At 45.9% G+C, this 25,070-nt stretch overlaps 1 protein-coding gene across 3 annotated transcripts; it reads right to left on the reverse strand.

Annotated features, from left to right (window-relative positions):
- Window positions 1–5,823: 5,823 nt before the first annotated feature.
- Window positions 5,824–24,426, reverse strand: LOC144132864 (uncharacterized). Of its 3 annotated transcripts, none has more exons than XM_077665572.1 (3): window positions 24,249–24,426; window positions 18,012–18,100; window positions 5,824–6,547 (listed from the first exon to the last, which is right to left on the reverse strand). In XM_077665572.1, exons 1-3 carry the CDS (start codon window positions 24,401–24,403, stop codon window positions 5,973–5,975), a joined length of 819 nt encoding a protein of 272 aa, XP_077521698.1. In that variant the 5' UTR covers window positions 24,404–24,426; the 3' UTR covers window positions 5,824–5,972. The 3 variants fall into 3 exon arrangements, with proteins under 3 accessions (XP_077521698.1, XP_077521700.1, XP_077521699.1); XM_077665574.1 differs by lacking the exon at window positions 24,249–24,426 and adding an exon at window positions 22,522–22,656; XM_077665573.1 differs by lacking the exon at window positions 24,249–24,426 and adding an exon at window positions 22,492–22,642.
- Window positions 24,427–25,070: the final 644 nt, after the last annotated feature.

Genomic DNA, 25,070 nt, shown 5'->3' on the forward strand with positions numbered 1-25,070 from the left:
GTATAAAGGAGGGAGTGAAAAAAGAAATGAAGAAAGAGTTGCCGTAAGGGAGGGCTCCGGAATAATTTCGACCACCTGGGGATCTTTAACGTGCACTGACATCGCACAGCACACGGCAGCCTTAGCGTTTCGCCGCCATATGTTGTGCAATGTCAGTGCATGTAAAGATCCCCAGATTGTGAGTGAGCATGGGAGCTGCCACTGCGACAGCATGACCAACACGATTCTTCTGTCCTCAGCGCAGGCATGTCCCATCTTTGCGGTTGGCTTCTTCCTGGCCCCTTCGCTGCTCTTCGGACCATCGTTACCGGGATACGTCGTCATGACTCTTCTACCCGACGGCGCATGCGCCCCTGAGCGGTCCCCAGATATCTTCAATCCACCTGGTTCCTTCGACCACACGTTTTCATTCCCTGATGGAAAGGTTATCACCGTCTTTCCTGATAACTTCCGGTTAACCATGTCAACTCCCATTCCGACCGGCAGTATAAATTGGCTGCACTCCGTCTTTTTCGTCAGTGAGCATGGGAGCTGCCACTTCGACATCATTGCCAACACGATTCTTCTGTTCTCACCGCAGGTGTGTAGACGCTCTTCTTTATAAGCCAAAAAATCCGACAATCGTTTTCTGGTCGTGCTCCCATGAGTGATTGCTTCGATGTAGCGCGATTGTTGCTTTGTTCTGATGATATTGAGACCAATCCTGGCCCCAAGCTTCGCTCAACTACTGACGATACGGATCAGTCTGACGCTATGTATCAGATGCTCAAAGACATCAATAAGCATACGCTATAATTTGGTAAAAACCAAGACGAACTTCGGGCTGACATTAAACATATTAAGACAAGCCAGGAAAACATTGAAATTAAGTTCTTAGACATACTTTGCCTGCTACAAGCCATCATGAATAAAATAGGCACCATAGATGCCTTTGAGCAAAGCCTTTCGACCATCCAAAGTTCAGCAGGAGATCACATCTCGCAGCAGGCTGTTCTACAGTCTCGCTTAGTCGATCTTGAAGATAGATCGAGACGGAATAATCTAATCATTTTTTTTTTGCATTTGCATTTTGCATTTGCATTTTGCATTTATTTCAGTCATGTACAATGGCTGAGGAGAAAGGAAAAAAAGCCGCGCACGCGGCTTGACAAAGCTCCCATCTCCCGTAGCGGCTTGGCACGGCGATGACAGGCAGCAGTAAAACAATAACAAGAGAATGCATGAAATAACAAATATGTACAATATCTTCATAACAGATCACCAGAATAGTCTCGGTACTGTTACACACACGCAAATGATAGTTTAATCACAGCACATGGATACTTAGTTTATTTTACCGTTGGATATGATTCATTGTTTTGTAAGAACATATTTCTGACAGCGTTATATGAAACGGAAAGAATGGATTGATTAGTGAAAGCATTTCTATTAAGGAAAGATGGCAACGCATACCTGAGTGTTTGAAAACCGTAATTTGTGCGTGGACAAGGTACATAACAATATTCGCAGTGTCTTGTGTTGTGAACAGCGGTATTTTCCCGTAGATTCGCAAGGTCAGAAAAAAATGTGGTGTCACTATGTACCTGAGATTTGTACTGCTGAATTACACGGTACTGATGAATAACCCTTGCATCCATAATGCGGTATTTTGCAAATAGAGCACTCGTATGTGCTAAGTATGTGGCACCCGTAATTGCTCTGACTGCATTTTTTTGTAATGTCAAAACCTTGCGTGTAATCCCTGCAAAACGTGAGGCATGAAATGAAACAGAGAAAAAAGTCATTTCTGCGTTACCCCCTGTCGCTTACCCTGATTCACTGCCCTCATCCATAAAGCGTGCTCATCCTATGGGTTCTTTTTCAGCCTTGAAGTGTCACCCTATTATCATTAAGTTCTGTTCCTTTAATATCAAATAAAATATTCTGAACTCCCCTGATACTCTAAAGGAAAACAATCTTTCCGTATCTTAAGATTTCTCGTACGCTACCCGCCTAGCGAGGCGCCGACTTGTCGAATTTGGCAAAGGGCTGCCTCACTCTCCGAAGTTTCCGCTTCGCTACAACAAACAGTTAGTAAACAATCAATTCTACATCCACAATGAAACAGCTAAGAACATTGAATTATTAAATCGGCCACGAGCTGATTTACAGCCCAGTCCCGAACCACAAACCGGCTCCTCGCGGGTTGTTATTCAAGATTCTTCACTCACCGTCAACAACACGCCCCAAGAATAGGAGAGGGGAAGTAGGAAATTGTCACCGTCCCGCAGCATATCTGTCTTATTAAAAAGCGTGACTCTTTGCATTCCCTTATTGACATATGTAACGCCGACATCATCGCGCTCACCGAAACCTGGCTTCATTATAACATTCACGGTAGCCAAGTAATAAGTGATTTATCACAATTTTCCGTCTTCAGTTGCGACCGTACGCAACGCCAAGGTGGTGGCGTTCTGCTGGCTATTTCTAAAAATATTAGGTCATATCCGATACACATTGATACCAACCTTGAAACCATCTGGGCATGCATTGAAATCCATCACCGTAAAATAATCCTTGGTCAATGTTATCGCAACCCGAACTTCACATCAAACTTCTGCGAACAGTTGCACGATGCAATTAACAGCGCCTACTTCAGATATCCTAATGCTGATATTTTTTACTCGGTCACTTTAACTTCCCGAACATTTCCTTGTCTTCCAGTTCGCCTACTCTTAATCGGTTTTCTTCTGTTTGTAACGATTTCTAAATCTTTGCTCAGTTTTTTCGTTATCTCAGTTACTCACACAACCTACTAGGTTTACGAAAGCCGCCGCTAACATCATGGATTTAATACTAACATCACGCCCTGATCTCGTCCCGCATGTAACGTACATGCCCGGGTTAAGTAACCATTTAACTCTTCATTTTGAAATATGTGCCCCACCCCTTGAAATAACTGGCTAAGAAAGTTGTCAGGGACCACAACAAAGCTAATTTCGAGATCATTAACAATTAGCTGTCTCTATTCCTTGTCACCTTCCTTGATGGTTTCGAAAATCGGTCAGCAGAAAATAATTGGAACATCATCAGTAACAAAATCGAACAACTAATCGATAAGCACATTCCCCTACGAACCATTTCTTGCAAATCAAACGGACCTTGGTATAACCTTCACCTCAAAAGACTATCGAACAAGAAAAAAGGCCTGTTTCGTAACGCTTCACGTTCCCCTTCAGACGCCCGGTGGAGCGCCTACACGGCAGCTAACAACGCAAATCTAACCGCACTCAAGAACGCCAAAAGTAATTTTCTCAGCAACACGTTACCGTCCATGATTACTAATGATCCCAGAAAATTCTGGCGTACAGTTAACCCAAGAAAAGTCGACTCAATTCAATTAACAAATCCTGACGGACTCCCTATACCGGATGCAGACTGCCCCGAAGTATTAAAAAAAACCTTTCAGTAATACCTTAGTTATTTGTCCTCTAACAGCATTACCACACTGTGAGTCATACGCGTACCCGATAATGGTCCCCGTCTGCGTTGATCCTAGCGGCATCATGAAATTATTTGACAACCTTTAAACATCACCTAGCCTCGGGACTAACATAATTATCAGCAAATTTTTGAAAAGCACCCGAACGTACTCATCACTTATGCTTTGCAAGATTTTTCAGCAGTCCATCGACTCCTGCACTCTTCCTCATGACTGGAAAATCGGGAAGGTGGTTGCGGTCCTCAAATCAGGTAGCAAAACTTCTCCACTCAACTACCGCTCAAATTCACTAACCAGCACTCCCTGCAGATTACTAGAGCACATCATGTACTCCCTTGTTGCTAACTTTCTTGAAACTAGCTCGTTCTTCAACAGCGCCCAGCACGGTTTCCAAAAATTTATTTGATGTGAAACGCAATTAGTATCATTAACTCACAAGCTTCATATTATCATTAATAAAGGCTCAGTAGCTGACAGCATATTTCTTGATTTCAAGAAAGCATTTCAAAAAGTTTGTCATCGACTCCTCCTCTTCAGACTAGCCAAACTAAACCTTGAACCTAACATCCTACATTGGTTTGAACAACTTCTTTTAAATTGTTCCCAGTTTGTGTCATCTAACAATCGCAACTCCTCATTATGTTCTGGTGCCTCAGGGCTCTGTGTTAGCCCTCTGCTGTTCCTAATATACATTAATGACCTACCTGACTGTGTATCCTCTAACATTCATTTATTTCCTGATTATTGTGTTTTCTTTCATGAAATTAACAGTTCGGGCGCTACTAACGCCCTGCAACATGATATGAATGCTATTCCTAATTGGTGTGACTTGTGAAAAAGGGACCCTAATACATCTAAATGTAAAGCCTTGTGTGTCTCTAGAAATTCCTGAAGTCCTAGCGTCTATTACCTAAATAACAGTGCGCTCGAATCCGTCACTTCCTACCGTTATCTCGGCATTGAAATTCTCTTGTGATCTTACTTGGTCCCTTCACATTAGCACCATAATTAACAATGCTAATCGCATGCTTGGTTATTTTCGCCGTAATTTTTCTTCTGCCCCCCGCTCACTTAAAGTCTTCCTGTACAAGACACTAATCTGTAGCAAACTAGAATACGCTGCTTCCATTTGGGACCATAGCTGTGCTAACCTAACCTGTTCCCTTCAGCTTGTCCACAATAACTCCGTTCGTTTCATTCTGCATAACTGCCATCGTACTGCCAGCATAACACCATTGAAACGCATGCTAAACCTTCCTTCAGTAGCTTCTCGTGAGAAATTTTCTCGAGTTTGCTTATTGCATAAAATTTTTCATATTTGTCGCAAGATTCGCAGCGCGCTCATCCCTTCGCCTTCGTACATCTCATCTCGTCTGGAAAACGCACACAAGGTTGGAATTGCTCCACTCAGGACGAAAACATGCAGCAACTCCTTCTTTCCTCGAACATCCCAAGACTGGAACCACATTTTCGGATCGATTGCCAGCACTGTAGACATTATTCATTTTAGAACCGCACTAGCCACCATTATATATGTCTATCATTAATTTGTCTGATTCGTGTTATCTTTTCTGTATTGTAATTATCTCATTCAACTACTCCCCTCTGTAATGCCCATGGCCTTGATGGGAAAATAAATAAATAAACATAATATTCCGGAGCCCTTCACTACGGCACCACCTTCTTCTGAATGAAGAGGTAAATATTTTTTACTGATTTCTTTTTTGGCAATTAAAATAATAAAATCACAGTTAAATACCCAGGTCATAGCAGTTTACAGTGTAAGGATTGCTCCGCGACTTTCTGAAAAACAGCTTCTGTTGTCTCTTTTGCAAAGAATGCCACCCGGCTCGTCTCAAGCGGTAGCTTTAACACAGGAGGGATTCAGCCTTCTTCGTTCAGTTCGATCAAGATAGGAAACTCCAGTGTGTAGGCACAAAAGCGACAGTACCGTTCTGGCGTCCAGAAGGATGTTTTCGTGGTGGGTAACCTTTGAGAGAAATGCGCCACTGTCGCCCTGATATGGTTGAGATATTTTTTATGGCTGCTAGACAGCGTTGCTGTACCGTTCTTTCCTAAGGTCGCAATCCTGAAAAGCACGCGTGGATGGAAAAGGGGCGTACTGCTCGCGGCGTTGGCTCAAGCGCCGCGAACAGACGGCGATGAGGAGATAGGAACTTTAAGATCTCTGGCCCTTCTGATGTGGTTGAGGAGGTATATATATTCCATAATACTACAAGAAAACGTTGAGTGAGAATTAAGTCCTCCAGGCGACGTCATAGCGAACGAATTCCAACTTTTGAATACACCATCCGGCATTGAGATAGCGACACCACACTCTGTAAAAGACGCTCATAAGGGGCTTTTATTGGTTCAGTCATCCATCTTCCTTACTCTTGGCAAGTGTGGTTTATGGACGCAATTCAACCGCCGCTCGGCTCTGTGCTAGCTTGGGAGTCGAATCGTGGTGCTAGCAGTCGAGGAGCACAAATTAAAACACTTCATTGCGTTCCTTCAGTGCATCCCGAAGCGCCTTACGGAATGTCGAGAAGAATCCTTGCATCCACAATTCCGAGAACAACGATGGGAAGAGCTTGCTCAACGCTACGCTAGAAATCTTGCCGAAATCACCGAGGCCCTCCACAACAAAGTCCACGTTGTATATCATCACTGGCATCGTAGAGAATTCGCCGTCCATCGAAAGGTACGTCCCACTGCTTCCCTCTCTGTCAACCATGAGGTGTAGAGTGAACCGCGTGAATTCAGCTCTCAGCTGCAGCTTGCCCTCATCTCCGGAGCAAACCCTCCACGGAGCAGTACATTCGACCTCGCCCTCGTTGATCAGTTCCACCTGGACCATGCTTGAGCCTTTCTTGCAGTAAGGAATGACTGGTCCGGATCGCTGAATCTTGTTCATACCGGTCACATTCACGTCACCGAATTCTAGGCCATCAAAGATTGGAGTGTAGCCTCGTTGGCCCCCCGGAAAATAGGATTTTGGTATCTTCTCCAGCAGTTTGTCAACTTCGTCCTCAAGATCAATGTCCGGCAAGTCACATTTGGCACCTGAAAAGAAAAAAAGATATTTGAAAGATAAAAATGTAGCACTCTTATTCATGAGTGCAGTTGTTACATGTGCCTACAGCATGCCAAGGTTCCTCATCATAAAGCTGGCTCCACATGGACTAGGAACTTGTGCTTGTTGTGCGAATGAAGCTACACAGTTGAATAGTCAGCTGCTCAGCTCACATAAATAAGAAATTGTAGATGATGTCGATATAGCTTCAATGATTCAATAATGAGCCAAAGATTAATAGAGAAGTAGCAAAACGAAACTTTTATAGGACAAGAAAACTGTGAGTGATTCTGTTCCCCTAAAATGCATTTCCTCTGAGTTCTTTTTGTCATTTCTGAAGACGTTGCCACCGCGCAAAAAAAAAATCAGGACTACGGCTTTTAGAACGCTCCCATATACTCTGTAGATGTGTCAATTTGGGCGTTAAACGTTAAGCGATACTAGAGGAGTCCTTAGAGTTGCGTAGGGCTTAAATATGCTTAACATGCGGGTATATTTAACATATATCTCGCTTTGCAAAGATATAGCACTGCACCCGTAACTTTCATTAGCGGAGATCTTCTTGTTTCCCTCAAAGCTCGATGGTTTTGTGCTGACTGTTCTTTAAAGAATTTTCTTTTCTTCAAAAAACATAGCGAGTCCTAGCATACAATCATGCATAACATAATGAAGGTTGAAATTCTGCAGCAGATTTTCTTTCGCTCAAGTTTTATAAAATCCATATGCGCCTGCAAGTTAAGGTAACTTGTATAGGAAAGACGCTTGTTTTGCGCCAAAATCCTAAATTCGGATACGAAAAAAATCGCTAAGCAAAAGCAGCAATCTGGGAAACAAAGCTGTACCATTCAAATTTATGGATGGTGGCACGTGGACTACACTATACGGTGACAGCTTTTCTCTTCTATTTGATGCCTTTTCTCTTCCATCTGGGAGTTCAACATAAGCTTTCAAGATAGGAGGCGTACAAAGCTATTTCTCTGTCACTGGGCTGTGTGTACGGTTCAAGAGAAGGACATTAGGAGTATGATAAGGGCACGAAGTTCGTGCCTTAGCAGTTTGCGATTCCATCTATTTATAGACCGTTGTGATATAAATCAAAAAGTCAGCCGACAAGCTACTCTCCATTATAATTTATTTTGATTTCTGTGTATCCTCAAAGCCATTTTCTTAATCACATATGTGCTTGACCAGGCACTCATAGCTCTCACTTTGTGCGATTGAAGCAGCTGCACGTAATGCCAGCTTGAATATGAAAATAATTCAAACATCTTGTTTTTCTTTTTTTCTCCACATGCTCGGTCAAACCGGCAATTTTTGTGTGAACAGAAAACTGAATTCCGGCTAGAGTGTAATCTGGCCTTTCTAAACTCCTATGAAGGCGCAAAACGAGTTTCCCATTCACTGTTTAAAAGCAGCAAGAGCAGATTCACATTTTAAATACAGTCTTAAAAGGTCGCGAGCAAGCAACTTTTAGCTTTTAGCTTTTAGGAAGCCAAACGCTCAAGAAATATTGTGTTCAGCCTCAAGAGCACCACCAGAAACTAAGTCGAAAAAAATTGCCACTATTTGTAATTATGTAACACTTCTTACAACACCCGTGCTGTTGCTTGATATCTTCATCCGGAGTAATGGTCTTGTGTTGTCTTTACCCACTAACGCATGCAGCGCAAAGTGCATATATAGGCGAATATAGCACATAAAGGCTTTCTGGCATTTAAGTAAAACTGCATACACGATAACAGTGAAGTATTTTATAAAGGGCTTTTCATATATTTTCGGTCGTCTTGTGTTAGCAGTTCCGAAGCATGAAGTGCGCGCACATTTTAAGCAACCTGGTGAATAGCCGGAAACACGACCGGGGTATATTGTACCTTCATGTCTCCTTTTTAACATCGTCGGAGTTAGAGGTGACACATACAATAACCTTGTTCCTCTCCGGCTCGCACTTATTCTGTCAACAACCTCCTTTAGTTTTTTAAACGGGGCTACCCTGACTGCAGCGATAACTACGCAGCAGAAATTAGCTTGAAGCAACAATATTACTATCCATTTAATTTTGCTTCCATGCTTAGGAGTATGATTTCATAAAATTTGGTTCAAGGCTTAAGTTGGAGAGGTTTCGTTTCACCGTTTTGAACCCCAATTTTGAAAACACCTGAAAGTATATTCGTGCGTAAAAAAAAACAATTACTTGAATGTTTCTTTCACAGTTATGTGAAATGTTACCCAGAGAATATACATGCATAAGGATTTCCTTTCTAGCCCGAAAAATAAAAATTGCACGCCTATCTCAGAACTATATATAAGTTCCTAGAACCTGCTTCACTGTAAACATATTTATGCCCGAATAAGAGTTGTATAATGTCCGCCGTTCCCTTTTAAACTCCGTATCTTTAACTAATGCAACTAGCAATAAGAGGTGATATAAGGAAATCGATCTTTTGTTACTGCCGTCACTAAATCGAAGAGTAAAAATAGAGCACTAACATGATTCTACTATGTTTCCATAAAAGAGTACGTCGCCTTGAATTCTTATTCATACCGTAAAGAAGTCGCCGCTGTGGCTGAGTGGTTATGGCGCTCTGCTGCTGGCCCGAAAGACGCGGGTTCGATCCTGACCGCGGCGGTCGAATTTCGATGGAGGCGAAATTCGAGAGGCCCGTGTACTGTGCGATGTCAGTGCACGTTAAAGAACCCCAGGTGGTCAAAATTTCCGGAGCCCTTCACTACGGCGTCTCTCATAGCTTGAGTTGCTTTGGAACGTTAAACCTTCACAAACCAAACCAAACCAAATCATACCGTAAAGTATTATAACGACTCTTGTCTCACCATCTGCCCGCGTTAACAAGTGACGATGCCGGCTTCTGCGTCGCCGCTGGCTAGCTTCTTGTCTCTGCTCTGGCTGCTTCAAGCACGTTTGTCGTGATACAAAGCACCGAATCTGAGCAGCTTTGTGTAGCATACTACTGGACAGAATGTGCATCTGAAGCAACCAGCGAGCCCGCGAAACGCATGGAGTAGCATCGCCTGCGCTGCCATCCCGCGGCAGGCGTTGGCGGTGTGTGACGGGTCGGGCTGCCTGTCGCCGCCATATCAGCGCCCGCTTTTTTGCGAGCGCTTGCCCTGACAGAATAGAGTGGACATCAGCGACCTGGGCTGCAACGTGCTGCACTGAACGCCTCCCTCAGGTCGTCTATAAGTGCTGAAGCAACGAATGACCATTACCAAGCAGCACAGGTAATGGGCCCAATATTGGAAATATATTGGTAAAGGCCGGTTCTACAAAGGACCAGAGTGAAACCATGTATTTCCGCTATTGCTTGGGCTCATTTTCAGCACCGCAGACACATGTTAGCAGCTCATGTTTTGTAGCGATGGCATGGTGTGTGGCGCATAAGTATTTTTAATACCGGCTGCCCCTGATTCGTTTGCGGTTGCTTTCCGTGCACCTCTGTGAAGGCTGGACTGTCTTTGTCGTGCACAGCTGTAAGCAGCATTGCATTCTTCTTTGAAGCAACTGACACCCGTACAGTAAATCCCACTTCGTTTTTTGAGTGCAGCGCCATGCAGTGAACTCCGCAGAAATTTTGAGTGCGCTGATACGAATCGTTTCATCGTCACCTGAAAGAGCCAATTCACACAGCGGTCACAAATTGTCTAAGAAATTTATTGTTTCATGCCACTGAAAATAATGTAGACACTACATCTGTCGCGGGTTACGGTAATATGTAACTGGACTTAAGGGCAGTTTTTTCGTGGGGGGGGGGGGGGGGGGGAGGAGCCGCTCTCAGTCGGCTGGGTACATAGATGTACTGGCAAGCAGATTAGCTTGTAGCGCTGGTATGCATAGATTTTTACTGATAGCTGATAATTTATCACGAAAAGCGTTTAAACTTCGCACAATGCTTATATCAGTGCAAAATGTCTTCTCAGTTTCTTGTGTCAACTTAACTAGACTTACAGTATAAGCACCTGGTGCAATTTAAGTTTAAAGGCGTTATTCTTTTCTCTGCTGATTTTTTTTTTGCTAACCTTTCTTTCAGAAGAAGCCTACTTTTACGCCATGGCTTGCTACCAGCAATTGCAAGACATGCGTGTTTGTCGAATCCACCCCTCTTAGGCCCAACAGGGTGCGTCTTATTCTTCGTTCTTGTTTTTTGCGCTTTTACGTTCAGCATAGAAAACCAACTAGCCCAAACTCGGCCTTTATTGAATCTAAAGATAGCTGCCGATCACTTAGCTCGATTGTTTTGTACACCAAATAAAAACATAGTTTTTTTTTAAATCAGTCGCCGTAATTCCTTCGACGCATTCTCCCTGGACCACACAGCTCAAGAATTAGGCTGGCATGGGAGTAGTACATTTCAAATCAGCTCCCTCATGTAATGAAATAAACTCCTGTGAGCACCATAAACGCCACCTTATAGTAAGATAAACGGCTCCTAAAAACCTGAAATTGTCTCAAAATCTACTTAAAAAAACAACCACATGCTCCTGAATTTCGCTGTAAAGTCCACTGAAATAAACGTGTAATACTTGTGTTAGTTGTCCTGCTAACTTTATGGTGAGCGTAACTTTTGCCCAAAATAAACTCTAGCCGAGGGAGCAGTAGTACTTTATTCCTTCTTACGTCGTTTAAATAATCGTATATAAAAGTGTGGAACCGGTACATTTTTTCGAAGAAGTAACTGGACCACATTTTTAGGAATACGGTACACGACAAGCCATTCAGTCCTATTCGCCTGGTTTTCTCTGTGCTGTGTACAGCCCTGCACAAAGACGTGCACCGTGCTAAGCAAGAGTGTGATTAAATGGTCAATGGCAACAAAGAGTTAAATCCAGGATGCTTGTCACTGACGGCGAAAATTCCTTCTGACAAGACAAGAAAGGAGCAATAAAATAAAACTTAAATAGCGGCATAGCGATAACAACAGCCCTACAACAGTTTTGAAGGACAACAGCTCCAATCCTGTCTAGCCAATACTCGACAGAAAGAGAATATCTTCGTGCAATCAAAAAAGGCCCACCCTATTTATAATACTCGAAGTATTCTCAAACTCAAAAACTAGGCAAACTGGTTTTTTAACTGGAAGTTGTGTTGAACGAAATTTGATATTGTCACTGAGAAACGGTTGGCGTAAGCAGGGCTGGTTTACTTGCTTTAATTAGACGCGCAAGACGTTGGAACGCGCAAGGAAGCAGGCAGCACGAGAGATGAAAAAGACGAAGCATCTAGCCCCGAGATGCCTCAAGGCTTGCCAACTGCCAGGAAATGCAGTTTAACCGCTGTATGGCGCCACTGGAGTAGTTAGTAGCGTAGCATTGCTCCCCCTCTCTTGAAGACACCGAATCGGTGTGGTAGCAATTGCAGGCAGGACCACAAGGGTAGTCGCACGTGTCTGGCGTGTGGTGTAGACACGCGCGATGGGCTAGCGGGCGTGGTACGGCTTCATCCGAGCAACGTGGACAACTTTGGAGGTCGGCCGTCTAGAAGAGCGAACTGTTCCTTGGGGGAGAACTTCGTGGGTAAGTTGACTGAGCTGGCAGAGCACCTCGTAGGGGCCAAAGTATCTGCGTAGAAGCTTTTCAGAGCGTCCCCTCATGCGGATTGGGCTCCACACCCAGACTTGTTCGCCGGGCAGGTACGCACATTTCGGTGGCGGAGGTTGTAGCGCTGAGCGTCGTGAACTTGCTGGTGCTGGATGCGCTGTCGAGCGAGTTGGCGGGCGGCCTCAGCGTAACGAACAAATTGGGCAGCACCCATAACAGAGGGGGTAGCGCTAGCTGGAAGCAGCACTGCATCCAGCATGGCTGTGGCTTCGCGACCATGTACATAACGAAATGGAGTGAAGCGTGTCGTTTCCTGGACCGCAGTATTATAAGCAAAGGTGACGAAAGGGAGTATGGCGTCCCAGTTTTGGTGGTCTGCGTCGACATACATAGAAATCATGTCGGCGATCGTCTTGTTGAGCCGTTCGGTGAGGCCGTTCGTTTGAGGGGGGTAAGCGGTTGTTTTGCGGTGACTGGTGCCGCTTAGGCGCATAACCTCCTGCGTAAGGGCCGAGGTGAACGCTGTTCCCCTGTCAGTTAAAACGATAATGGGTGCACCGTGACGAAGCACAATGTTTTGAATGAAAAAGTTCGCAATTTCGTCAGCAGTACCACGGGGAAGAGCTTCAGTCTCACAGTATCGGCTGAGGTAGTCGGTGGCGACCACAATGTAGCGGTTGCCCAGCGCGGACTCCGGAAATGGGCCGAGTATGTCCATGCCAACTTGGTGGAAAGGAACCTGAGGCGCATCAATAGGCTGGAGTAGGCCGGCTGGCTTAGTCGACGACGTCTTGCGACGCTGGCACTCGCTGCAAGTTCTTACGTAACGTTTCACAACTGCAGCAACCATTGGCCAGCAGTATTTTTGCAGTATTCGTGCCAAAGTTCGACAAAAACCCAGGTGACCAGAAGATGGGTCATCATGGCTCGCCTGCAGGACTTCGTCGCGAAGGGCCGTAGGCACGACGAGTAGATAGACAGCTTCTGTTGGACTGTAGTTTTTCTTATACAGGACGCCGTCACGTAAACAGAATGACGACAGCCCGCGCGAAAAGATTCGCGGGGGAGACTGAGCGCTTCCTTCTAGATACTCAATGAGGGGGCGTAGTTCGCTGTCGTCCCTTTGGTGTTGAATGAGGATGGACGTGGAGATGGCACCAAGAAAAACAGAATCGTCGTCGGGGTCAGCTCGGTTGTTCTCGATAGGAGCACGAGACAAACAGTCGGCATCACTGTGCTTCTTACCAGACTTATAGACGATTGTGACATCGAATTCCTGAAGTCGAAGGCTACAGCGTGCAAGCCGTCCCGAGGGATCTTTGAGGTTCGCCAGCCAACACAGCGAGTGGTGGTCGCTGACGACCCTGAAAGGGCGGCCACATAGGTACGGGCGAAATTTTGTTACTGCCCACACAATGGCCAAGCATTCTTTTTCGGTGGTGGAATAGTTCGCCTCAGATCGTGACAATGTGCGGCCCGCGTATGCGATTACGCGTTCGAGACCATCCTGCCTCTGCACAAGGACCGCACCGAGGCCAATGTTGCTGGCGTCTGTGTGTCGGCTGACTCGTCGAAGTGTCCAAGGATGGGCGTACTTTGGAGACGAGTGCGGAGGTCTTCAAAGGCTTGCTGTTGCTCCAGGCCCCAGAAGAATGGTTCGGAATCTTTCGTGAGTCGCGTGAGGGGCTCAGCGATCTGGGAGAAGTTCTGCGCAAAACGCCGATAATAGGCACAGAGACCCAGAAAGCGGCGCTCACTGCGCTTATCGGTGGGCACAGGAAAAGCAGCCACGGCAGCAGTCTTATCGGGGTCTGGGCTAACCCCTTTAGCGCTCACGATGTGGCCTAGAAACTTCAACTCTTCGAAAGCGAATTGACACTTTTGGGGCTTCAGGGAAAGATCGGCCGACCGAATTGCTTCGAACACAGCGCGCAGGCGTCTCAGGTGCTCTTCGAACGTGTCAGAAAAGATGACAACGTCATCTAAGTACACGAGACTGGACTGCCATTCGAGATCGGCAAGAAAGGTGTCCATCATCATCTGGAAGGTTGCAGGAGCCGAGCACAGGCCGAAAGGGAGCACCCGGAATTCATAGAGACCGTCCGGTGTAATAAAGGCGGTCTTTTCCCGGTCGCGTTCGTCCACCTCGATTTGCCAATAGCCGCTTCGTAAATCTAGCGATGAGAAGTACTTGGCGTGTCGCAGCCGGTTCAGGGAGTCATCAATACGCGGGAGAGGATAAACATCCTTTTTAGTGACTTTGTTTAAACGTCTGTAATCAACGCAGAACAGTAGGATTCCATCTTTCTTTGCCACTAGAACAACAGGCGACGCCCACGGGCTCGTCGACCGCTGTATCACGTCGTCCTTGAGCATTTCTTGAACTTGGCGGCGAATGGCATCGCGCTCCTTCGAAGAGATGCGGTAGGGCGGCTGACATAACGGCCGTAGGTTGGCGTCAACTATAATTAGGTGCTTTGTGAGCGGTGTCTGCCTGACCTTGGAGGTCGAGGCAAAGCAGTCGCAGAAAGACTGGATAACGCTCTCCATGCAGCGTTTCTGGTTAGTTGGGAGGTTTGGGTTCACGTCAGTGTTTATGGGAGTGGTCGGTTCCTTTACTGACGCCGGGGCTCCGCACAAAGCGTGCTGTCCTGCGAATTCCCTGAGTTCCTCGAAATACGCAATAGCTGTTCTGCCAGGCAAACACTGAGGTTCACAACCAAAATTGGTCACCAAGAGTTCGGTTCGGCCCTTGTCCAGTTCAACAATTCCTCGAGCAACACACACTTGCCGACCAAGGAGCAGCGACATGTTGGTTTCAGCAATGGCACGAATTTTGGTGCTGTTATCGCACTCTACAGTAAATAACATGCTGGATCTTGATGGCATCAAAACGTGGTCGTCCCAGACACATAACTTAGCCCTGCGTGGCTCGGTATCGTCGTCGACAGGACCTTGGGTGGAAAACAACACGATTAGCTCCTGGAGGTTGATAACGGCACCGTACTCTTGAAGGAAATCCAAACCGAGTATGAGGTGTTTCGAGCACTCGGGTAGCACAGCAAAGCAGCCAGGGAATGTAACACCGCGGATCTGGATTCGCGAAGTGCACACACCGATCGGAGTTACCACGTGGCCACCAGCTGTCCGGATCTGCGGCCCAGACAAAGGGGTCAGAACCTTCCTCAAGACCGTGGCTAGCCCTCTGCTCATTACCGAAAAATCAGCGCCGGTATCCACGAGTGCGGTAACGTCGTGGTTGTCGGCGGATACCGGAATCTCGGCGGAGGCCAGTCGGTCGCAGCGCGTCGTCGAGGTCGTCGGGTCGTGTCGTCGTCGGTCGGAGCGTCGCGGCGAATCGTCGGGTGGAGGCTCTTGACTCGGTCCAGTAGCGGCAGCCCTACCCCCGCAGGACGCCGTCTTCAGTTTTCCCGACGTGGGGGCATACCTCTGAACTGGCCAGAGGATGACGTGCGGCCGGGCGAAGAGAACCGCCTTAGGGATGGCGATCGGGACTGGCGTCGGTGCGGGGTCGAAGATTGCACGTTTTCAGCCAAGTACTGTTCGATATCCCGTGGTCTTTCACCGTAGCGTGGTCGAGGTGCGTCAGGTGAAAACCCCCTTAAACCCATCTTGCGGTAGGGACTGTGGCGGAGGATGTGGCCAGGCTCTCCGCAGTGGTAACAGAGCGGCCGATTGTTTGGCGTACGCCAACGTGCGCTTTGCTCACGGGGGGCCTGAACTCCTGCGGCACGGAGGGTGTGCTGTTGCGATTGGCTCCTGCAGGTATTGCACAGGAGCGATGGAGGAAAAGGCTCGCATCGCTGGCTTGGGACTTCGTAGCGCCTCGCTGTACGTCATAACGGAGGGCGCCGGGTGTGGAGCGGGGGGTGGCTGCACAACTCGTCGGATTTCTTCGCGGACCACGTCCGTAACGGCAGCGACGCTGGCCTGTGGAGCTTCAAAGCGAAGTTTCGCCAGTTCCTCGCGCACCAGGCTTCTTACAAGCTCCCGAAGGTCCTCAGCGGGCAGCGACGTAGGCGTGCACTCGGACTGCGAAGCGGCTGCTACAGTACCCTGACGTCCGTAGTGGGCGCCCCGTTCCTGTAAAAAGCGCTCGATACTCCTTGCTTCCTTGGTGAAGTCGGACACTGTTCGTGGCGGGTCACGGACCAGTCCGGCAAACAGCTGCTCTTTTACGCCACGCATTAAGTGGCGTACCTTCTGGGCTTCGGGAATAGAAGGGTCGGCCCGATTGAACAGTCGGGTAATGTCCTCGATGAACATCGCGACGCCCTCGTTCGGCTGCTGTGATCTCGAGCGCAGGGCGATTTCAGCTTTCTCTTTTCTTTCGCTGCTGGTAAATGTCGCTAGCAGCTCTCGACGAAAAGCCTCCCAGGTGGTAAAGGAAGCTTCGTGGTTCTCAAACCACGTTTTAGCCGAGTCCTGCAGCGCAAAGTAGACGTTGCGCAGCTTGCGCTCGCCGTCCCACTCATTGAAACCCGCCACTCGGTCTAGGCTGGCCAACCAGTCTTCGACGTCCTCGAACCTGTCCCCGTGGAGCGGTGGCGGCGATCTAGATGCGTGAAAGACAAATGGCGGGGCACTCCCGGAGTGCTGACTTGTCTGGCTAGCCGCGGTGGATGTCATGGCCCTTACCGGCGCTGTCAGTTGGCCGAACTCGGGTTGTAGGCCTCGCAGGCGGCGGCTCGCCTTGTGTACTGGTGTTGTAGCCACGTAGCTGACGTCAAAGGTGTCCTCGAGGTCAGCGTACATGGGCCATTACCCCGCACCTCCACCAAATATGTCACTGAGAAACGGTTGGCGTAAGCAGGGCTGGTTTACTTGCTTTAATTAGACGCGCAAGACGTTGGAACACGCAAGGCAGCAGGCAGCACGAGAGATGAAGAAGACGAAGCATCTAGCCCCGAGATGGCTCAAGGCTTGCCAACTGCCAGGAAACGCAGTTTAGCCGCTGTATGGCGCCACTAGAGTAGTTAGTAGCGTAGCAATATATCATAAAATTTTACTACAGCAATCAATATATCCACAGATCTCCAGGGCAGGCTTGACTTTGCTGCTATAACATTTTTGCGAGCTTAACAACGTTCCTCGTTGGCTTTAAATCGCAGTCCTAACTACTCGAAGCGAGTGACGAATGAACTTAACAAGAAAGTTTTTGCTACACATGATAAGAATTGGCCATTACCTACAATATTTCTTAAAACGTAGCTCACAATATTCAACATATGCATGACAAAAGAGATGTCCAAGAATCCTCGGCTTGTATGAAGCACCCATTCTAATTTCCTAGGCAGACACACTGCTTTCTGAAGGAACAAAATATATTTGTGCCCGAAAAGCAGATACCCGTAACAGTTTGTGATTATAAATGACGGAAACCAATGATCACCGAAAGCAAATAGCGCAAGAGATGTTTTCTCTCTCTTTTTCAAAACTTGACGTTCAGCAACGGGATATAATAAAATAATTATTTAAAAATAATTGATTACAAAGCACAAGAGAAACAACCACATGTCGTCGGTAAGATCCGAATCCGCGACCTCCGAATTTCGCGTCCAGTGCTCTAATAACGCAGCTAAGGCAACGGTTGTCCAGTTTTCTGTTTTCGGCGGTGTTTGCGTGCAGTGTAGCCGAGCCTTGAGAGTGTTCAACAGCGTCACCCTCGTTCATAGCAGAGGGCGGTGACTGTTGGCTTCCGTCATGTATTCATAACTAGCCCCTCTTTCCCTTCTTCAGTTTGTGACTGTAATTCATAGAAATCATCGTCGACAGAGGGAGGCTAGGGCAGGAAGTTAATTTAATTGTATTATGTTTGCCCCCGCAGTACGTGTAAATTTGCCTTTTTTTCTTCCGAAAAGAAAAAATATCGATTTGGGTTACCTTTTGAGTTGAATGGACCCGCTGCAACCCCAAGAGCCAGGAGAACAACTGCAGCCAAGACTTTCACGAACGCCATGTTTCTTGGTGACCTGCGCAGTGATACGCGTCACCCGTAGACATCAGAAGATGCACAGCGAAGTCAATATGAAGTAAATAAATAAAAAATACGAAGTCAATTGTAGCACAAAATGAATTTTATCAGCCTTACCTACTGGTAGCTGCACAACAATATGCGTCATCGTTGAGAGTAAGAACAGTGTATGGTCTTGTGGGGTTTCGCAAAATGCGTTTGGAATACGATGGAGCAGCCCTTTTCACGTCAATCTAATACTTTATACCGGTGTCAACACTATACAAAATAAATCATCCTTTACGCAAAACATTCTATAAGTGACCTGACGGAGTAGTGAGGTTTTATGATTAATTGCCTTCCTAATTGTTGCCTTCCTAAGTGTTGCAGTTTTAGTGTAGCTTCCAGGGGTCGCTTAAGTATTTCTAGCAGCTTGAAGACTAAAATTCTCAAATGTGACAAGGAAAATTTTATTGCATTTTTGTGTCCAACTTAATAATAATAATAATTGCTTTTGGGGGAAAGGAAATGGCGCAGTATCTGTCTCATATATCGTTTGGCACCTGAACCGCGCCGTAAGGGAAGAGATAAAGAAGGGAGTGAAAGAAGAAAGGAAGAAGAGGTGCCGTAGTGGAGGGCTCCGAATTAATTTCGACCACCTGGGGATCTTTAACGTGCACTGACATCGCACCGCACACGGGGGCCTTAGCGTTTTTCCTTCATAAAAACGCAGCCGCCGCGGTCGGGACGAAAAACGCTAAGGCGCCCGTGTGCTGTGCGATGTCAGTGCACGATAAAGATCCCCAGGAGATCAAAATTATTCCGGAGCCCTCCACTACGGCACCTCTTCTTCCTTTCTTCATTCACTCCCTCCTTTATCCCTTCCCTTACGGCGCGGTTCAGGTGTCCAACGATATATGAGACAGATACTGCGCCATTTCCTTTCCCCCAAAAACCAATTATTATTATTATTCAACTGACAAATTTGCCTTTCGGATAACGCATGCCCCGCCGCGGTGGCTCAGTGGTTAGGGCACTCGACTACTGATCCGGAGTTCCCGGGTTCGAACCCGACCGCGGCGGCTGCGTTTTTATGGAGGAAAAACGCTAAGGCGCCCGTGTGCTGTGCGATATCAGTGCACGTTAAAGTTCCCCAGATGGTCGAAATTATTTCGGAGCCCTCCACTACGGCACCTCTCTCTTCCTTTCTTCTATCACTCCCTCCTTTACCCTTCCCTTACGGCGCGGTTCAGGTCTCCAACGATATATGAGACAAATACTGCCCCATTTCCTTTCCCCAAAAAACCAATTATAATTATATAACGCATGGCTGATCTTTCAAGTATGTGCATGTCTGGATGAGACAAAATAGGAAAGTCAAGAAGAATAACATGGCATTCTAAATTCCGTGCGTGCAAAAGCAATAAAATCTGAAGCTCTCGTCGTGCCGAAATAAAGTGACTTGTCCTTCGGTGCCGTGAAAATAAAATAGTGTTTCTTTAATCACCTGTGATTGTCCACCGCATCAAAAATACAACGTCCGGCGGCATACTACTGCACTAAGACAGTTTGCGTTCAGCTATGCGATTAATTTTTAATCCGAATTTAGGCTACAGCGTGCTGATGCCTCATTTACCTCTACTTTGCCTCCGCTGACTATGACGTAATGCTCGATTCAGTAAGAAAGGTTACTTCACATGTACATCTTCAGTGTTAATGATGAAATCATGCATTCAGTATTCTCGTTCTCAGCGTCGAACTAAATTAGTTCAATACACAATTTTATTAATACAGAAAGACTGACGTTCAGACTAAGGTACTGTCGTGGAGTGTACATAGGTGTATCTCTCGTGATCTCAGGTTCATCGCTCTACATCTCGGCTTCATCCTAAGCACTGGGCGTTTCCGCTCGGCACATTTCTTGGACTACTTCGCCGCGTAGCCAGCCTCCATTGCAAGGGCTCATTCACGCGTTTACCACATCCTTTGTTTTCTATGGACGGATACAGTTGAGGTCGGAGCCACTTAGCCTAAGCACTGTCTGCGTTTTCAAGAAAGGTTATTACGGTATTAGGATCAGTGTCCACTATTCGACGGCTAGTGCGAACACATAGGAACTGCGTGAACACGCCCTGTGAGAAAGGCGGCGGGGTGGAGGCAATGTTGCAACAGCTGGTTCTTAGGGATTCAGCTGCCGATGACCGCGGGTAGTGGCAAACGGACTGTCGATCTTTAAGGAAGAGCGACGAAGGACATGGTCTCATACACTCGTTTACTTTGAAGGACGACTATATTTCTCACGTGTCGCAAAGCTCAGTCTAATATTTAATTGCGCCTATTTTTCTTTTTCAATTGCATTGCATTGTTGGCTTTCCACAAGTGATTTCACTAGCTCACTTTGTGGCTCAACCTTATTTGCTTCAGTTGACGTCATTACTCAGCGAAGAAAAAAAAAATTCTATCTACAAGGAAGAAGAAACGAGCCAATGCTACTAGGTTTACTTAAAAGAAAAAGAGAACTCTATAATTTTACTATAAATACCCATTGGCGTATTTTTTGCGTATTGGAGCACGGCAATAAAACCCAATGGTCTGCTATCACCAGAGGTCACTTCGGAGAAAAAATTTGCCTCACTGAATACTTGCTTTTTATCTCACTGATAGGATATTCATTGCCCAGTGGCCATGAAAACATGTCGTTTAAAATATAAAAAAGAACAGCTACGCCATTAGACCTATTTTTGGCTGCGCAGAAGCATAGTTATTTTTCTGAGGGTACTGAGGGTACTGAGAGGGTTTCTAAAAAGTCATGAGATTTTAAACGTCGTTACAAGCCTCAGACACTCAACCTAAAAAGCTGAACAAGTTCATTGGTTCTCCATAAAAGTGATTCTCTATAAATTCTCAGTTTTCGCACTTGTGTCGTGCCCTATGCTCTATAACCTTGCGGGCATTTTTCGTACACCCAAGGAAAACAATCATGATTTCGTTAAGGCTATAGAACCCAAAAAATTATGAAGATTTTGCCACTGGCGGTGATTGACCGAACGCCCTTAGGCTTGACTTCCAGCGGTTGTTTGTTTACATTTTCTTTTTCTTTTTTATTTTTTACAAAATTTCAATAACTGTTTGAACCTCTAGGTAATTTAAGGTACAAAACAAGAAATAGCACGCAGACAATATTAAATATATATGAAGTAATATGCGATAATATCTGGGAGATTGACGCAGGACACATCGAAAACCAAAAAAACTTGTAAGGGCAAAAAGTCCAATTACAAGATAACACTTTTTACTGAGTTCAATCTAAGCAAACATGTGGATTACAAAGACAACATAATGGGTACAATGCAATGGGAACTAAAGTTAAAAATTCCATTAGCGTAAAGAATTAAACGCGATTAGGTATGTTGAAGAAAAAATCGCAAAAACCACCACACAAGTCCCATATTAGATACCAGTTTAAAAATTATGCGCAGCACGACACAAGTCGCACAATTAAAAAAAACTACGTAATAATGCGAAACAATCATATCATGCTAGTGAAACGTTTCTTCAGAGCAATAATGAAGCTGGTGTGCAGCTTTAATTCCTGTGGTAGACTCTTCCAGTCGTTAACACCAACGGTCTGCAGAAGTCTTTCAAAGTAAGCATTTCTAACAAGGGACATAACAAAATTACCATTAGGGTGGTTTCTAGTGACACGGGATAATGAGTGAAATAGGTATACATTTAGCGGATGATCTTGCTTCGCTATTCTGCTCATGCAAATTAGTGCTGTTTTTAGTTGCCGCAAAGGCTCAAAAGGCAATTTTTGTTATTCCCCAATCAGCGGTGACTCGAATATGTGAACTTACTGTGAGTTATAGTTCTAACTGCGCGTTTCTGTAATTACTGAAGGGGAGCAAGGTAAGCACTGCCGGTTGAGCCCCAAGACTCAATGCAATATGCTATATGGCTATGAAAACCGCGAAATAACGGATTTACATTGTGGAAGCATTCAGCTGCTTTTAACAGCGCAAGACAGCTGGATGGTAACGTCTCTTAGACTATATCAATATTATCACTCCAATGACAATATTGCCCTCTATGGCGCCAAAATGTAAACTTGAAAGAATTTAATCAAACAGACAGCTGTTATTGCTAATTCTGATAACATAAGCATTTATATATTTACTTCGCTAGTGACATATGACGAATTTTGTTTTATTAGAATTGAGCGTGGGTTTAGCTTAGTCAACCGTGCCATGAATAAAACCTGCTAGATTTCACATCATGCTTGCTACATCTGAGCCGAAGTCCGGTCTTCCTACTGTCATTGTTATTCTGAAAGATGTTTGACACCATGAACGCCGATAACTACTCCACCATGATCAGACCAACGCATGGCTACGTTACTACAGTACTTACTATTCTGACCGCTTACTGCGGGTGACTTACTCGACTGCTCCAGTGGGCCTCTAAGGAAAATAAAGCTTGCAGCGGACCACGCGCCTAGCGCAAGACTTCGAATCGAGGCCTACAGCAGCGAATTATAAAGTGTCGTGGACCGCCAGCTTCCGCCGATATCCCGCCAGGGGTTGCGAACATTCATGTCACCCGGAGATAACGTAGCCCGTTACACTCTCAATTAAGAGTTCGAAAACGCCCCATCCGCTGTACCTCTCAAAATGGAAAGCCTTGACTCGAAGCATGAACTTGTTTACCGGAAGACGACGGCCCTTTTATCACTATCCGGACTGGAAACAATTAGACTGGGTGCGCTTTCTATATATACTCGCGCAATGTACACGATTGTTTCTTGACTCAATTAGAGTTAGCCGTGCGGTAGGAAAAAGATTGAGGCATGTGCCCAATCTTTCGCCGATTTCGAGGAGCTACCCTCAGTTATTAGCGACAGTAATTTGAAAGAGTTTAAAGCGGCCCACATGTATGTGAAGAGAAATTTGCCCACTCGAAAGAGCGATCGAATTGAAGAGAATGGTGGGAAATGTATGCGAAAGAAAAAAAACTTTTCAAAGCGATAACTGATTAAGTAAGCTAGCGGAAAACAGACGAACAAAAGAAGCGCGCACAAGATATACGTCAAACATGCAAGTTACAACTTTATAACAACCCAAAATAGCTACATATCGATGAAGATACGTAAGCTATTCATAGACATTTATGGCCATCCTCACTCGCGTGTACCAGGTACTGTCTCCTCACAGAGTTATTTTAGCAAGATAAAAAACTCGGCGCAAACAGTAAGGAAAGCATTACGGCCACTAAGTGCATTGTTTATGCCCAATGTCAGTGAATCGAGTGCGGCACCGCGGGCATTACGCTTAACTGCCTGCGCTGTTTCTGGGCGTTTCTGGACGTCACGCAGCACGCTGTGCGACAAATGGGTTTGTCATAATCTTGGTATGAACGTCACGAAAACTTATGCCGCACGGAGGGTCGGCTAGTGAAAAATAAGTAGACGAAGGTCATGCATAGGATTGTCTAGAGTGGCAATGCTAGGCTTGCGGTGTTTATTACACTCCCACTCGAGGACGTCACCCTCAATTTCTAGAATTTTTGTTGCCATCGCAGGGATTCTCTGGTCCATCTGTGAGTGCACAAAAGCTGCCAACTTTTCGTCTCATGGGACTTGTAAGGCTTTTGCAATACAAGCAATAATCTACAAATATGATGTACGAGGGCGCCGCTGTGGCTCAGTGGAAATGGTGCTCGGCTGTTTGCCGGAAAGACGGGGGTACGATGCCGGCCACGGTCGTCGCATTTCGATAGAGGGCAAGTGCTGGAGGCCCGACTATCGTATGCACATTAACGAACGGCAGGTGGTCGAAATTATCCGGAGCCTCCACTACGCTGTCCCTCATAGCCTGGTCCTTTTGCGACGTCAATCCCCATCAAGAAGTCAGAAAGGCCTAGCAGACAGAAAAAAAACGTTTCAAGAATAAACTTTACTATAAAGATAAACATAAGAGTGACCGCGGAGATCGGAAGCCCTGCGATGAGAACGCAGAAAAGTATGTATCTAAATGGCGAATCTGAGTTTACAGAGCATACCTTTAAACCTTAACCGACTCAAAATGGGTGTCAAGAAATTGAGTTCCCTGGCTAAAGTCGCGTGCGATAAGCTTTTATCAACGGGAAGTTTGCAGTGAGCACCGACTTACTCTTTCAACGACAGTTTTTTCGGACGACCATGAAGCTGGAACCGGTAAAAATGGACCGCTGCCTGCAGGGGGACCAAGTAAGAATCTTCCTCGCCACATCGTTCTTCTGCTGGAGTTCTTAAATATTGACACCAAGAGCGGTGTCTGGGTGGCATGACGCATGCAAGACGCTGGTGCTTACTGCAACAGCGGTAACTCCCTTCAAAGCCGTCCTCCGAAATGCTTCTATGAACGGCAACAAGCTACAATTGGCAGCTGCGTGTTTCTTGGGGCTGGAAACATCACAACAACTAGCAGTCGTCCCTATCCACATCCGTGCTTACGTGTCGCTGACGTCTCAATTTTTTTTTCTTTTGCACTTGCTGCTGGGAACGCTGCTGTCGAAAGCAGCTGCAAATGCCTTATTGCACCACACTCACCAACGTACTAAGTTATTGCTATGAACTTGGAATCCACTGCTTTACCAAAAAAAATTTGAGAATCACTAATCCTCAATGCCCTTCCTATTTCAAATCAGATTGCAAATGTCATTCTAGTTTTTTTTTCTGGACGTCACAGAAACGACTCCAGGTTAGAGTAGTGTTCTGGATGAACAACTTCGTTTATTTACTGTTTATTGTATTTTTACACTGACAAACATGTTCTTCAAATTTGAAAATTTGAATTTGATTTTTTTTACAAAAGAAGACTTCTGGTTTATAGTTGTTTAACGTCACAAAGTAAATCAGCCTATGATGAGCGCCGTCGTGAAAGACTCCCGAAATTTCGACCACCTGGGGTTCTTTAACGTGCACAGGCATCGCACAGTAGACGGGGCTCTAA

Source organism: Amblyomma americanum, chromosome 5 (assembly GCF_052857255.1).
Source record: "Amblyomma americanum isolate KBUSLIRL-KWMA chromosome 5, ASM5285725v1, whole genome shotgun sequence".
Taxonomy (NCBI): Eukaryota; Metazoa; Arthropoda; class Arachnida; order Ixodida; family Ixodidae; genus Amblyomma; species Amblyomma americanum.

What these genes read in the sequence shown, in the direction of transcription:
- LOC144132864 (XM_077665572.1), bottom strand. Translation starts at nt 24,403, where the DNA reads ATGCCACCCAGACACCGCTCTTGGTGTCAATATTTAAGAACTCCAGCA. An exon ending in AAAAAACTGTCGTTGAAAGA is followed by an intron (nt 18,101 to 24,248) that starts GTAAGTCGGTGC and finishes ATCACTGCGCAG; the next exon opens with GTCACCAAGAAACATGGCGT. An exon ending in GGGTCCATTCAACTCAAAAG is followed by an intron (nt 6,548 to 18,011) that starts GTAACCCAAATC and finishes TTTTCTTTTCAG; the next exon opens with GTGCCAAATGTGACTTGCCG.